The 16,442-nt window shown below is 41.7% G+C and overlaps 1 protein-coding gene across 2 annotated transcripts in view; it reads right to left on the reverse strand.

Annotated features, from left to right (window-relative positions):
- GALNT9 (polypeptide N-acetylgalactosaminyltransferase 9) overlaps positions 1-16,442 on the reverse strand; it is a 125,281-nt gene that overhangs the window by 101,465 nt on the left and 7,374 nt on the right. The window contains exon 1 of one of the 2 annotated variants that reach the window (XM_088176310.1): positions 2,035-2,083. The exons of the other annotated variant lie outside the window; for it this stretch is intronic. Within the exon in view, the coding sequence (XP_088032436.1) occupies positions 2,035-2,074 (40 nt within the window). The 5' untranslated portion in view covers positions 2,075-2,083. Of the gene's footprint in view, positions 1-2,034; positions 2,084-16,442 lie in introns of those variants that run through there. 2 annotated transcript variants of the gene reach the window in all.

Here is a 16,442-nt window from a genome sequence, read left to right on the forward strand (position 1 = left end):
TGTGCATAATGAGCAGACTATAAAGAATCAATTAGCAGCTTTCACGATTCCTTCTTTTCCAAAATGCCTAATTATTGTTAAGATAATTAAGAAAAAATTTTCCCCATTAGAACTGGAGGGTTTCCCCATGTAGCCCATTAAAGCTTCACTCATTTTAAGGGAGAGATGTTGAATTTCTACCACATGTGGGTGTGCCAGTCTAACTTCACCTTAATATCAGTTCTGGTACCTGTTCTATGACTCCAAGACCACTGCAGCTCTGGTCTGCTTTGGTTCCCTTGTGTTGGGGACACAGCTGTGGACTGGTCACCAGCTTCTGCTGGGTAGGAAATACAGAATAAATCTGATTTCACTGCCTGAGTCAACAGATGGGTCATTTGGACTCAAATACACAAGCTGCCCAGCCTGTTGACACAAAGATGTGCTAAAACTATTTTAATGGAGCTGACACTCCACCTGGGAATCACTCCAGATTTCCTCTGCACTTCACATCTGACAAATGAAATATGTAAGATACTCAGCTCTGTACAGCTCACAGCAGCAGCACTGGCTAGTGCTGAGAAATTAGCCAGTCAACAATGCATTTACAGGCTTCATTCACTGGTCAACTCAAAAACTAAAACCAACATAAAAAATGCCCATATGATCACACTGCCAAGAACCTCTTCCATGGCAACAAGCATTTAATTTGGTGCTGAATCCTCATAAATAAGCTCCTCAAATATCCTGTGTTTAATGTCAAAGCTTTCCTCTCCAAGGGGCTCGCTATCAACAAGTCATTATAAGTGACAAAGGTATTTATAATAATCCTGGGAACACCATACAGGAATGTGTGACTCTCCCCCAAATCATTTACCATACCAAGTAAAGCAATTAGAGTTTGACCCGCTCAACATTTTTCAAATCAAGACTTTTTCAAGAGGAAAATGTCATTATTTCAACTAAACTATTAAAAAAGAAAGAAAGAAACTGTCAGCATTTGGTAGCAAGAAACACACGTGGCAGTACCAATGTGGGACTGGCTTCTCCAAGTCACATTAAGGAATTCTCTTGCACCTCACTGCTAACAATATCCTGGCTTGTTATAGTTCCATCACCATCTCTGTTTAGTGACAGGGCAGCCCTGAGAGACACTGGTTCATTACTGGTCTGAAAGAGTGAAATTTTGTTTGCATTTTGTCCTGCAGTGCTTATGACAAAATCCTGTGCTAAGGTAAGTGCAACGATACAAACAGTCACAAATTAACATAAAAGGGCTGAGTACCTGCAGTGCTCAGGAATTCTGCTACTGAATTTCAGACACTGCTGACAAAAATGCACAAACACTGCAGTCAGTGTCCTGAGTCAGGACAGACCTTGTTTGTGTTTGTGTTTTTGATGCCTTCATGCTCCTCATCACCATGCACTGAAACATGACTAAAACTCAAGATTAGTCTGGACTTCAAACCAGAGAAATTCTTCTAGCTTATTAAGTGAAGTGCTTCAATCCATGTTCAATATTTCTGAAAATATTTTAGGGAGCTTCATTTTGAAGAAAATTGTAACGTTTGTTCTTTTTGTTCCAATTTGGGATGAGAGGCTACTTGGCACTTTGACTTTCCTTTGGAAAAATTAAAACAGAGAGCCCTCCATGCCTGACAATGATTCCTTGCTTGAGTAATTACAGAAATTACATGTCCAAGACTCTACAGCTCTTCCCACCCAAAAGGAAAAACACAGCAGCCTAATCTTCCTGCATGATACAGTCTTAGACTTAACAGACATCACCAGCAGTGATGCTGCAAACTTTGCTTGACATGCCCAATATACAGAATCTTAAAGGGGGCTCAGTATCTGAGAAAAGTCAGCAATTTCCTCTGAAAAAAATTCAGATTAGGCACTTTAAAAGTCAAAACCCCAGAAAACTTGACAAAGCCTATGTCCTTGAAAGACCATAATGTGGAAATTAATTTGATGATGATTTGGGATCATCTGGGATAGGTTCTGATATAACATCAAAGCAAATTGAAGATGACTTCATTAAAATTAACTGACCTGCTTTAATGAAAGGGTCTCCAAGATGTGGCATGTTCATTTGACTTGAAGCAACAATTTAATTCCAGTAGTTGAAAACTTTATTCTTCATACCATATGGTCTTGCAGTTTATGGAACAAAACACTTGAGTCTTTATGGCACAAGTAATGTGGGAATGAAACTTCCAACCCACAGGAAGCACCAAGCACTTGGCTATTTTACTTGTGAGAGAATTGGTTAGACAGCCTGCCAAGCCATGCATGATGACAATTATTTCATATACCTTTTCCTAAATCTGATATTCTAGCTCTTTGTGCTGCTAATCTGATCTTGTTCTGGGAAGGAGTCATCATTTGTCTGACTTCCTCTCAGAGCATATTGCTGTGAGTTCTTTTCTCCATTCTTTACCCAAACTGTAGCTTAGTCTGACAGATATCCCAGTAATGCAGTAACATTGACCAATATATATAGCAGCAATTAAATAAATGATATCACATTGCTTTCCTTCAAGAAGAGCACTAAAATGTCTCTAGAAGTTCTTAGGAACAATGAATATACTGTATTTTATATATGCATGTGTGTTAGAGGCAGCAATTACAGGCAATGTTCCTCAATGCATGGTTGGTTAGCCAGACTGTGTCTCACATATTTGCATTGCATTTTCCATCTCAAAGTTGATTTGCTGTTGCTTCAGCAATTGTCTCCACAACAGAGAGCCTTCTCCCATCACTCTCTAAGTCAAGATGATGACCTGCTAACCCCCAAATCCATAGTTACTGCACTGGTCAGCCTTTAAAAAAAATAACCAAAAAAACAAACAAACCCCACCCCCCAAATACAGAAAAGGAGTTTCAGTTCAGCAGCATCTTCACAAAAATAGGTTGGTATTAAGAGATGGGATCAGGGGACAGGTGATGGGATGAGCATCCCCCAGTTGGCTGAAGCAGAGCTGCTGGTGAACACCTTCCAGCACATCCTCCAGGCTCTCATCTGAGAGCACTTTTCTGTTTCCTTCTTGTTTTCCAGCTTATTGCAGACTTCCACCTCCTTGTCTTATCTTTGGGTTACTCACCTGCAGTCCTAACTCACACCCATTTTTCCATGGAATCAGAACTAATGAGGGCAAGGCACACAGCCAGAGCCAAGGACTGAGATCATGGGGCCAGCTCTGAAATGGGGATGTGCAGAAAGGGGATGCCCAGTGAGCAGCTATTTTTAAAGCTGTCTTTTCTTTAAATTTTCTAGACTAAAAATATCTGCAGCTGATACACTGGGAATGGTCCTAGACTGTTCCATGCTGCAGATGACAATGAGGTCACAAATAATTAGTGTCTGTCATTCATTTCAAATTTATTGCTCCCACTGCAGAGATTTCTGTGTAGGTCAGAAATTGTTGGGAGAATGGAGAGCAGAACAAACCAGCCTTAGTTCCTTAACCAGATTAATTGCTCCACAGGATGCATCATTTTGTAGGAAGAAAAGAGATCTTCTATTTTTCATCACAAACACTATCACAATGGGGAAAGTGCTAAGGAGATTTATATGAGAAACTATGGCAAAAGCTAGATCAGATTATGGATGTGATTATTTTACTATCATTGTTTCTTATTTGCAACACAATTACAGGCAGCTTGAAATCAGGTTCTCAGACAAAATTAAACTTTTGACAAATCAAAATAAAAATAAGTGATTAAAAATAATAATAGAATGACAGAACACTGACAGAATTGCTGCAAAATCTCAAAGTGCTCTTGCTGGCCTGTCTCAGCCCCAGCTTGAGAAGGGCTCCAAAGCCAAAATTCTGAACTCTATCTACACTTAGATCGTCTGCACATTTGAATAGCATTTGCACAATTTCAGTTTCTAGTACCTTAAAAGGAAGGGATAAAACATTTCCCTCTGAAAAAACTTGGCATAGGTCAAAAAAAAAAAAGAAAAAAAGAATCAGGGACAATAGCAACTCCACATAGATTGACAAAGCTGACTTTTAGCATTTCTAGTTACAGCTTTGCAAAGAAAAGAAAAAGGTTCAGAGATTCTGGAATAAGTTCAGTAACAGCTTAAAAAAGACTCAGCCTACAATGTCTTTTAAAGCTATTTTTACGTAAACCCACCTGTTTAGAGGCAGGAATTAGAGCAGTTGCAGCTATTGAATCAGCCCTAATGCTTCCACCTTGAATTACTGTATTGTGCTAATTTTGTAAGCTTGTTCTGTTGAAGCTAGAAACTTCAGCTGAAGGTTACAGCCCCAACGAATGGCATATCTGGAGGCATGGAGTGAAGCTCTGATCTTCCTCCTTCAGGAGCTACATGTCAGAGTGAAGCAGATGCCCAAGAAAAGCAGCTGGTTGGAGGAGGAGGAGGAGAAGTGCAATACAAGTGAGCCTGAACACTAAGCTAAAGGTCTCAGCTCACCAGCTGTTTATAACTTCATTTTAGTGATCCCTAAAAATAACTATTAGCTAATAAATTCTAAAAGAACTCACACCAGAGAGAGGCTCACTGGTGCCTCTTACACACACCCAGCACAGCCCCATAGGCATGAATTCAGTGAATGCACTGGCACCAATATTAAACCTGAAAAAATAAAAGCATTTTTCTGTTGCAACACGAGGATCAATGATACACAGAAAAAAAAAATCTTATTTGGAACTATTTCACTATTTGACAGTGTTTCAGCCAACTTTGCAAACAGTAGCATGCAGCATAGGGAGTTGCTGGTGTCTAGCTCATAATTCAATCTAAATGTTAAACAGAGCCTGGCCCTTAATTTCTGCATATCCCAACTTTCCATATCCCAAATCAGTTTCTCCCACCATGACCCTGAAGCAAGCCTACATAATATATAAGATTTGCTGCCCAGAGAACTGATCTGAATTTTGCCCATATCAAAAGGTGCTCACTCTCTGAGCTAGAAGGAATGTGGAATGTGGAGATTTATTTTACATACAGCAACATTCAGCAAATCACATCCCACAGGGATACAAGCTCCAACTTTTGGAAATTGGAGAGCAACAAACAAAACCCCGTCTAATTTAAGTGACTGCAGCTCTTCCATTTATCTGAAACCCAAAACACAGTCTTATTTTTATAGTTGTAGTCAAGTTTGCAGCATCCTTGCTTGAAAAGTTTATGTCCCCTGGTGCTTGGTATCAGCCCCAAGTATCTCTGCAGATATATCAGGGAGAAGACAAACAGCATCCTGCAGCTGCTGGCTTGAAAAGGAAAAGAGTTCAGCAACTTGTAAAGCTGAAGCACTTGATATGCAACTTTTTGTCTCTAGAAAGAGGAGGTGCAGTAGTTTTGTAGCTTAACCTCATCTCCAGACCCCAATGGAAAGCCTGAGACTGTATTTCTGTCTTGATGCCCAGATGAGAGGCAATCCTATAAGACATCCATCTGTGAGAAGAGTGCTGAGTTATGGTGAGGGGATGAAGTGATTTGGCAGCTCTGCCTGTAAGGGGGCTGCTCCTTTCCCACCCACAGCAGCCAGTCAGGCAGAGAGTGCAGAACCAGGCACCTCGGAAATTATGTAGATTATCTGCAAAGAGGACTAATACCCAGCCCCTTGTGTGCTTTGCCATATGTTTCTTCTTCTAAACAGGGACTTTTCCAGGTTGCAGAGAGCACTCTGAGACACAACATGTGAATATCTGTCAAGTGCTCAAAATAAATTCTATGGAAAATTCCATGAAGATGCCCAGGGCTGTTCTCAGCATCTGGGCTGGAAGCTGACCCTTATTCCACCCTACACACTCTGCTCCCACCATATTGATGTTTTAATCCTTAAATCCTACATGGTAAGTCCTACCGGGACAGGATTTGTCCACAACAGTTTTTTCCTTAGAATTTCCATGGCATGTAGTGCAGACTCAGGGTTCCACTGCAGCAGATGCTACATGAGCCAAAAAACCCAGATCTCACCCCAAAGAACTCACCATCAATAAAGACAAGAACCAGATGCAAGAAAGATGATGAAGAAAGAAGACATGGAGACAATATAATACTGTGAAGGTGTTTCTGAAATGATCCTTTTTGAGAAAAGCTTGTGATGAAAGCTCCCTAGTCATTCAGGTAATTTTGAGATGATGAAAGGTGACAAGTCTGTGTCTGCAGAGAGGAGTCCACCTCTGCTAAAGCTGCCCCATGCCAAATGCAAGACTTAATACTCTGAGGAAGAGGAGAGGAATATCTGAGGAAATAGAAAGACTGAGAGCCAGGTGTAGAAGACAGGCAAAGCAGGACAAACCGTGTTAGTCATCTTGGCACAATGTGGAGAGAGATCTGGTTCATCAGTGTTGACAAAAGGAACAGGATGTCCTTGCAGAGCCATGTTCTCTCTGGATCTGCTATTCAGTGGTGCAACACACACACCCCTGCCCTCTTACAGCCCTAATCTTTTGTTCCTTGGCTTCACAGAAACTGCAGCATTGCGTAGGCTACTGCCTCTCTAGACACAAAATTCATTAGTGCTTTTTAATTGGAAGAAATACTGTGTTTTTATGTACAGATATCTAATATCAAAAGTAATTGCTTTTATAGAACACTCATTTGGAGCTGGTTACCCCTTGAGATGAGAAAATGTATTCTAATTACAACAGATAATTCAGGAGGAGATAAACAGATTGACGACTGGAAGGACCAAGAAACAGCAGCTGTACAGTCCACTGGAGATGAAGATAAAGGCTCCTTTGTGAGGTAGGACACTGATCCCAAATTTACAGATAATAAGAGAGGTGTCAGAGTTTTGCCAGAAACTTGATATAAACAAAAATAGATTTCCTACCTAAGCAGGAAGAGCTATATAAGGATATATTTTGAGAGACCAAATACAAAGCCCCTACCCCAGATGCATGATTTTAAATTATATGTGTGTGACTCTAATTTTTTTTTAAATTTTTATTTCAATGATCAAAAAGATCATTCATAGAGAAAGATCATTTTGTTATCTTTAAATAAATAACAGATGCCACGATTCTTCTAGAATTTTTTAAATCCCAGATGACTCGTGGTTTTTGTTGGTGAAACATAAAATGTATTTTTCTCTTCAGGGCTTTGGAGGAAAGCCAAAAAACTCTTCTGGTGATGGCATAAATCTGGAGTCGAGGGGGAGGAGCTGAAATGTTGGTGTATCTGCCTGGCAGCCCAGTGATATTAAAAGGAGACAAAATCTGAATGTCATCAGTTTGGCACCTGTCCTCTGGCAGTGGCCAATACCTGAGGCTTCAGAGGAAATGAAACACAAATGATAAAGCACTTGGCCAATTAAACTCTGCACAGTCCCTGCAAGCAGAGTTCCCTTCTGAACCCCATAGGCAGGTAACTAAAGCCCTGAGGCATAGTATTAGATTACCCTCATTATCTTAACCAGACAGGTAGAAACAGGGCATAAAACTACCCAGTGTCCTTTAAAAGCCCAGCCACTAATATTAGATTCAATGGGCTCCTGCAGCAATGAATTCTCTGGTACTGTCACGGTCAGAGTGTCACCAACTCACATGAAATGGATCATCTGTATCAATATATTAGATTTTCTTTAATTTTTCCTGGGAAACAGAGGTGAAAACTCCTGGGTGAAGTGATCATTAAAACAATAACAGAGCCATTCTAGAGGAAGGGAGAGCGACTTCTCCTTGAAAAGCTCCATGGTGCAAGCACTAAAACTTCAGGGCTGTTTAATTAGATTCAGGAACAAGCTGGTTCAGTCAAGTTAAAGGATTTTAATTTCATAAATGAGGAAAATATCTTTTGAAAAGCAAGGAGTTTGCTTGTGTTAATCAAAGGTAGGGAAGGGAAGCAGTGGACCACTGCAGGAAGGGAGTTGTGACCCAAGGTCTGAGAGGATGGAGCCACAGCTGGAAAGCTGCTGTTAATGCAATGACATTTCCTTGACCCTACAGAGCTGAATGCACACCTCCAATCATTAAAAATACCCCTTGACTTCTGGTGCAATTCTGGATGAGAAGTCCCTGACTGCTCTATTCTCAGACCAGCTCCACTACAACAGTCAATCCCACTGGCATAGGTTCCAAAAGGGAAAAAAAAAAAATCTTTAAACACAAGGAACCAAAAAAAAAATCTATCTAATTTCAGGTCCTATGCAGGTTCATACTGTTTTAGACTCCATTGTGCTGATAATAAAGTCCAAACTCATCAAAGGCTCTACCACATCTGACATTGCCCAACCTGCCAAATTACTGCTTTTGAGCCCAGGATTCACCCTTGGGTCTCTGTCTCAGTGGGATTTTGTCCAAGGTTAAGGAAGATTCTTCTCTCCTGCTCAAGAGTGTTTGGAGTGCCCCAGAAAGGGCCAGACAAGCCCATCTCCTGCAGCATCATTTTGCAATCATGCTCCACATTATTTGCAGACACTCATATGCCTCCCTGCTCATTTACCTAAACAGCCTGCTATTAAATTAAACTAACATAATCACACAGATAGCTTTCCCAACAACAAAGTCATATAGAACACTTTGCCATTTGTATGGCTGAAAAGCTCCTGGTTGCTCAGCCCATTTTGCACAGCAGAGGATGGCAGCATTAAACCCAGATGTGGGAGCTGCTGGAACTCAGAGTCACATCGTGCTTGAAAGTGGATCTCGATTTTCCACTGTTGTTAAATTAGTCACTGAGTTCACCCCTGGCAATGCAACCACAATAAAGAGCCAATGTTAACAACTACAGACCTGCTGGCTACATCCACTGCTCTCCCTTCCATGCTCTTCCTATTGCCACCAGAGAATGAAATGATCTGAGAAGGTCCCTGGGTTTGTCAGAGCAGGGCTGGCTCTCTACCTGCTGCCTCTCCATCTTAGCATCAGACATTTCCCCTTGGGAATAGATGGGAGAAGACATCAGCTGCTATTGAGGATGTGAGATTTCAAATATTTCCACCCATTCTCTTGAAAAACAGTTAATTTGGATATTGGTTTCCACAGGAGCCAGAGAGAGCCTTGATTCCTCCCCTTTCCTTTCAGTGTGGTATTGCCTTAAAAGCTCTGTAAGGGTGACATACCTTTTTCCTTTTTTTTTTTTGCATCATTGCACATTGGTTTCAAAACATACTCATTTTCCTGACAGACTGTCTATTTTAGATCTGTGTATTTTTCTTGACCTGTCTTTGCATTCTTCTTTCTCAGGCACATCTTTGACACCTCTCAGGGAGCTTGGCTTGGGAATTTGGTTGAGACAGAACTCACATCTCTGCTTTTCCTACTCTTTCCTGCCTTCACTTTATTTTCATATCTCATCTCAATATACACCACAGTTGTGCCTTGCTTGTCAATGCCAGGCTGCAGTGCCTCCTTCCATCAGCCTCTTAATGTGTATATGATTTAATTTTCTGCCAGCAGGACAAGTCAGCTCAAAACTAAACACAGGACACATTTTAAACAGCAAAAATACAGTCCTGAATCCAGCACCTAAACCAAAATGCTTACAAATTAACAAATTATGGTATATTTGAAGCTAAAATGGATGAAGTAAGTTATTATGCAGAGTCCTCCTAACTGATGAGATGAAGTGACAGCCACATTTATAACAGATCTATCTACTAGAGGGTGTGCCCAACTAAAGGTCTGAGTCTCTCCTGCTCACAAAGGAGGAATAGGAGTCTACAATGCTGAGAATCTTACTTGGTTTTGAAGTGCCTTGCTATTGTTCAAGGTAATATTGAGTCTGGATTTGGTTTTGCTTCTAGAAAGGAAAGCTTTAGCTCTTTATATTAATAAAAGAAAGTCTCTTTAGAAATGAAAGACACGAAGTTGCATGGATTGCTTATAACATACAATTAATCAGGGATTTATCATGGACAAATAAAAAGAATTAGGTACCACATTCTCTGGGGGAAGCAAATCAAAGGATGAGATAGCTTTGAAAAAGAAAGGAGAAATGAAGATAAATAGCAATTGCCAATAAATTTGAGAAAATAAAGATGTAATGTTAGGGAAAAAATATTGGCACAATGTTTTATTTAAAAGCGGTAATAAAAACATTGCTTACTTTGATTTCTGCCCTTTCTGCTTTATTGTTGATATAAAGATAAATTGACTCAGACTTCCAGGAGCGGGAAAGCTACAATCTACTATTACAGGCACTTTAAAAACCAGCCCTGCTATAATAACTGATTCATTATTAACAAGATTGGCTTCATTGCACGTGGGTATTTGTACGAATTGACTGTGACCTAGGGCTGATTTAGGCCCTGACAAACCCACAGCAGGACCCCTGGGCTTGCCTTGGAAAAGACAGGATGCATTTGGTAACAACGTGCTGCTTTGATCCACCTACAGAGCACGTTTCAATTACCACACATACACAGAATTCAGATCATATATAAAGACAGCGGCCAAGTTTTTGAAGTTGTGGATCAACCTTTTTCAATATACCTTCCTAATGCCACTGACTGCCAACAGTGCTTATCTGGTTTTCACCAAGGCAAAGTAAAAAGTAACTCAAGTTTTCAGAGACTCAATTTTTCTTCAAGCTTTCCTTTCCTTTATGCCAAGATTCCATGACAGAATGAATGTCCCTGTCCCCTGATGTGTCTCCGGTTTGTACTTACGACTACATTATGAGGTGTTAAATTACACAGTAAAGAGAGAAATGAGGACAGTGATAGAAAGTGCCTTTATACAGGAGAAGATCATCCTTCAGTAGAGAGACTGGTATGAATTAAAATTTGAATTTCAGGAACCTGAGTTCTGAGTTTACAGCTTGGGCTCATCACTCCTCAAGGACACAAAGCAGAGGCGCTCTCCGGTCACACTTAAACTTCAGGTCACACATTTCTCCTAAGGAGCAAGAGCCTGCCAGCACCAAGTGGTGCCAGGGAAAGGCAGGGCTGAGCCCCTGGGCTGTGATGGGGATGTGATGAGATGAGCAGCAGGACGTGCATCACACTGCCGAGCACACAGCACCGGGATCACTGCTCTGCTCTGCTCTGCTCGTAATTGAATTATTCACTCACTACTGAAAGGCACTGAGACAGGCTAGTGGGACCCGAGTCTGCCATTTCAGCAGGCTGAAAATATAGCAGGCTCTCCTGCAGTAGTGGTGTAGTGTCAGGGAATTGTCATGCTGCTGTAGTTATTAACTGAAATAAGCAGGAAAGTAGAGAGAAAAAATGCTTGTGCTAACATATTGCCAATTAACAGAGCAAGCAAAGCAGTTCAATGTGGACATGTGAGTTCCTTTAAAAGCTCCGAACTTAATTTTCATGATTGTGTTTAAGTAAGTAAAAAATCCCATTTGTCACCAATATGATTTTTATCCTGGTTTGCTAAGAAAAAACATTTTGTGGGATCATGCTGTCTCCATTTGTCTGTCAGTCTGCTTCCCTCTCCAGACTCTCCCTTCACTCTGCTTGTTAAATTTCGAGGACTGCTTCTAACTTCAGCCAAAGATTGGCAGACAGTCAAAGGTCTCAAAAAATTGCATTTCTGCAAGTGTCACAGAAGCCAACACCTGGGAATAAAGTGCCATTAAAATGTTCCTACTGAGAGAAGAGGTTTGGTGAAAGATCAAACACAAGAGACCTGTTGGAGCTGTTAGAGACCGCCCAAGAATTCACTTGTGAGATGCCAACCCACAAGAAACTCAATTTTCTTGGTTTAGGTGCTCAAGGAATTAAATATATTTTTAAGATTAAATGTGTTAATTACTGTGTGTCCAGGTCTGTTGGATGCCTGGCAGTTAAATACACCAATGATTAACAATATCACAAAGTTAACCTGAGGACATAGATAAGGGGAGGGGAGCAGAAAGATGAGCTCTCACCACAGCTAAGGAGCACAGGACAGCCCCTCCTGGGTCTGGCACTTGTATTTCAGCAGCTTAAAATATTTTCTTTACCCCTTCTGTCTCCAGTTCCAGTTTCTGTGAGCTCACACACTCTGCTTCTTGTCAGGGGTTAGTGGCAATGAGGAGAACCAGGGTAAGTGATAAAATGTGTGTTTTTTGGTCACAGATTAGGGGATTCCTAATGAAATAATGAGGTATGTGTGTGATCCCATTTAAAACTACTTTTCCATATTACAGAAAATTCACATGGAAATGCCTGACTCGCTAGATTAGCACTTCTTCCCTTGGAAAGGGAGAATACACACTTCGAGGTGAGGCACCATGACAGCAGGACACACCAATCCATGCAGCTCTGCCTGTTTCCCCTGGAATTAATTTAAAAATTAATCCTTCTGATTGCTTATAGTAGGAGTGCTTTTCCTTCCCCATCTTTGAAAGGAATATAAAGCAAGGTATGATCCTAAAACCCTCATGAAACCTCATGAGCAGAGGAGCAAACAAAACCTCCCTTTCTCTTTTTAACAGGGAATTTGTCAGTTCAGTATCTGTCAAAATACTTTCAAAAATAATCAACCTCTAGTTTCACAACCATATGCTGAGGCACTGAGCCACAGACATGCAATATCACCCATCAAACAGATTAGAGGAATCTTCCAGCTAAGCAACAAAACCAGAAGATCATGCACTGATTTCTGCTTCTAAAATGAATTTCCATCCTGAAATATCATTTTGCTTTATGACAGCACAGCGTGTCTCAGCCTAGTCATGTCTAATTGAAGCTGTCCTGTCCTCTGGGCCTGGTTCTGCCTTTGTTACTCAGTGCCATCAGGAAGCCATACAAGAGCTTTTCTCTCTTGAAACTGGTCCACAATAACCATCATCACTCCCTGTAAGATGCACTGTCAAACTGTGGTATGGCTGTCCCAGAGTGACCTGTCCTACATGGTGCTGCCATGGGGAGCTCCACCTCTTCTTAGGGCAGAACAGTTCTGCCATGAGTTGGGCACAGACCCCAATTCACTCATCCCATGAGCACTTCCATTGACTGTAGGCAACTGCAATAAGGATAATTTCACACTGGCCTCATTCTACCACTGTGTCTCTTAGACTCTATTTGTGCTCCAGCTTCTTGCCAGCATGATTAAAGGCTGAGAGATGCCTAAACAAGTAGTTCTGTAACAAATGCAAAAATCCTTCTGCAGTGCTCATCTCCTTCTGCATCACTCAGCCCGTGTCCCTCAACTGCTCCATCCCAGCTTCAAAGTTAAGGCCATGTCTTTGTTCCCTCATAAATATTTCTCCTCCACTTAGGCACATCTTTTGTTCACTCTTCTCATTGTGCAAAGAAGACTGAAAATTCTCACTTTGTGAACTTTTTAATATGTGACAGAAAGAGGGAGACAAAGAATCCAGTTGTTAGGCAGATCAGGTTCAGAATGAATCACAGAAGAAATTCTTCATTCCATGACCTCATCTGAGAGGGCTCTCTGCAGCCCAGCTTTGAGTTATGTGAGCCTGGGATGGGAACGTAGCTGTGAATATGGGACCCATACCAAGCTGACTCTTTCAGGAAACAGAAGGTTTTACATATAACCCCCCTGGATAGAAGCATTATAAAAGGCACTTCCCTTCCGGAATTAATTTTCTGTTGAATGGAAACGCACTGAGCCAGATGGATCTATTTCAGGAGGAGCATCAGGCTGGCACAGGTCTAAAATCAAAGATTATTGGGTTTGTGTATTCAGAGCTGGAATAGCTGAGGGTGAAGTGTTCAGTGCAAGTGCTGACATGGTCACGTCTGTGCCTAAAGGAGCACCCCACGAAGGATGTGTTGGGTGAGTTTGCCAAATATTAAATTGAAGAAATATGTTAAATTTATAATTAATTATAATGATAATTAATACCTGCAAACATTTTCACTGCTCCTTGCAATACCAGCAGTGAATAAACAAAAGACATTTTCCAACTGCCGAGAAAGTTGCAACTTCTGGCAGATACAAAAGTTCATTAAACAGTGGTAGAAATGATTGCTCCCTGGAAGAAAGGTGGCTCCAGTGGAGAATTTAGCTGCCCACATCCCTGTGATGGTTTTGGAAAGTCAACAGCCTAAATCCACAGACCTGGGTCCTGGGGATTCTCTGGGCAACACACAAATTATGTAACAGAACTACAAAAAAACTCTCCACATGGCTTCCAAACCCAAGGCTAGCACAGGCTCACACCTAAGCCACCCAACCACCCATTTTTCCATGCCAAAACCTCTCATTGCTTGTGGAAATTGAAAGCATCAACTCTTTCAGCAGCTGGGCAGCTTAGCATTAGGCTGTTTAATAACTCCAACATGCTCAGCTCACTCTCCCCTCCTGCCCCAGCCCCATCTGTTACATGGAGCCACCTGCAATCCATCAGCAGGTTTTAGCATTTACAGCTCCGTGCTGGAAAATCTGTTTTTCCTGTTAGAGGTGTGAACAGTGCAGTTCAGTGCTGGGAGCACACCCAGCACTCACCCCCAGCCCACACCAGAGCAATGGGTGCCAGCATTGGCCACCAGCTGAATTCTGCCACCAGTGGAGCTGAGTTTTGCAGATACAGAACTTTGCAGCTATCAGTAGCCTCATTTTACACATGGCTGCATGACCAGAAATCTGTCTTACAAGGAACCTATAGAGCAACTGCAAATTTTCATCCTGAGGAAAACTAACCTTTGGGTTATACAATGCTATTTCAATTGGGGATATTTTTAGTCTTATCACTGCCTTCAGTTCAGCGTGTGCAGGAAAGAATACCACCAATCTTTGCTGCAACACAAGGCTTGCTTGAAAATGAGTTAATATAACAAAAAATACATTTTTATTTACAAAAGCTGTTCATCCTAGAGGCATATGAGAGCTGTAGAAAAAAATAAACTCAATTTCTAAAAGGGCAGTAAGGCCCCATTGCCAAATAAAATACAAAACCAGCAAAAAAAATCCAAATGAAAAACAACCAATTAACCCTGCCACCCCACCAAAAATGCTAGAGGAAAACGCAAAAAGAAGCAGCAAACTTCCCCAGTATTGCAGGAAAGGGCTTTCCAGCTGTCTTCATGGATATCTTCCAAGAGAAACGAAATCCTATGCAACAAACTCCCTTTTCCTTTGCAAATGGTCCTGCAGTACCACTGGCAAGACAGTTACCATAAAGTGCTAATCTGAGCTGGTCTGAGAACTTCTTTTTGCAAAATGCAAACTGGAGCCAAACAGCACAAACACAGAAGCCAGGAGAGTCCCCAGAATTAGGAGTCAGAGGCAAAGTCTCCCAAAGTTCAGCAGATCTCTGCTAGAAAGAGGAATCCTTCCAAAACCTTCAAGGAGGATCCTGTTCTCAACCATACTGAAGTAGTACAGGGATACAGCAAGACTTCATCCTTTGTTACTACATACACATCATCACAACCCCAAACCTACTCTCCATCATCATGTGGCAAAAATGCCTTCACTTGGCCAAATTCAGCACTGGAGTTACTGTACTGACAACTACTGACTGTGCTGATGCCTCTGGATCAATAGCAAAGATTAATTTAAGCAACTGATTTCAACAGGACTAAGTGCACGGGTGAGCTGAGGAGAATTTGAATCATTGCTGCAATCATAAAAACCTACTTGAGGCAGTCACCCCGTGCAGTGTCTGTCACCCCACACACTGCTACAGCACAGCAGGGCTGGCAGCACCCAAGCTTTGCTTGGAAAGCAATGTCACTTTTGTACCTGGCTTAGGTTCCCAACTACACACAACTGCTGACTCAACCCCCCTTCAAGAGTTCCCCAGGAGCAAAACCCAGTGAGACACTGGGAACCCCAGAGGGACCAGCTCTGGGCTGTGAATCCTGTGGCCCACAGGCCTTTACACAAACAGCTTCTTTCCACAGCCCCGTCTTGGCTTTGCACAGGGGAAGGAGGTGTCAGGAACCTGCTGGGGGACAGCAAGGCTTGTGCCAGTGCTGTGCCATTTCACAGGTGTTGCTGCAGCCTCTTGGGCTCACTGCTCTAAGCCAGGAGGTCAAGGCTGAAGCAAATGCACATTAAGAACCCCAGAAGCCAATCGTGTTCCTTTGTATCCTCGTCCACCAAATCTGGCTTATTTAAATGTGATTCCAGTCACTGGAATCCCAAACACTGTGCTTTGAAATAGATAACACTCTCCTGTAGTACTCTGGCATCAAATATCTCTGCCTGACAGAACCTTTTTTAAGTAGCAGAAAGCTACCTAAAGAGAAGCTCTTTTAAAAACCTGTTCCTTGGTTTAGTTTTCTTCATTGCCCACTCTCCCAGGATGACATGCAAATTACAGCTCATGTATTAAAAGTATAAATCAGACCGGTGGCAAGTGAAAGTGCTTCTAGAGAACAGCTCCATAGGAGGTGATACAAGGCTTAAGATATTCAGAAATCTATATTCTCACCTTCTCTAAAAACGTTTTGCTCATTTACTTCAACAACTCTCCTGCCCCCAAGAGAACTCTGCGTCCACACTGCGCATGATGACAAAGCAGAATCCCTCTATTGTCTCCTCAGCTCTCCACCCTGCTGCTGCCCTCGACTCTCCTTCAAACACAGTAATCAAGGACATATTTGAAGAAGAAAAAAAAA

This window comes from Sturnus vulgaris, chromosome 19, assembly GCF_052056855.1.
Source record: "Sturnus vulgaris isolate bStuVul1 chromosome 19, bStuVul1.hap1, whole genome shotgun sequence".
In the NCBI taxonomy this organism is placed as follows: Eukaryota; Metazoa; Chordata; class Aves; order Passeriformes; family Sturnidae; genus Sturnus; species Sturnus vulgaris.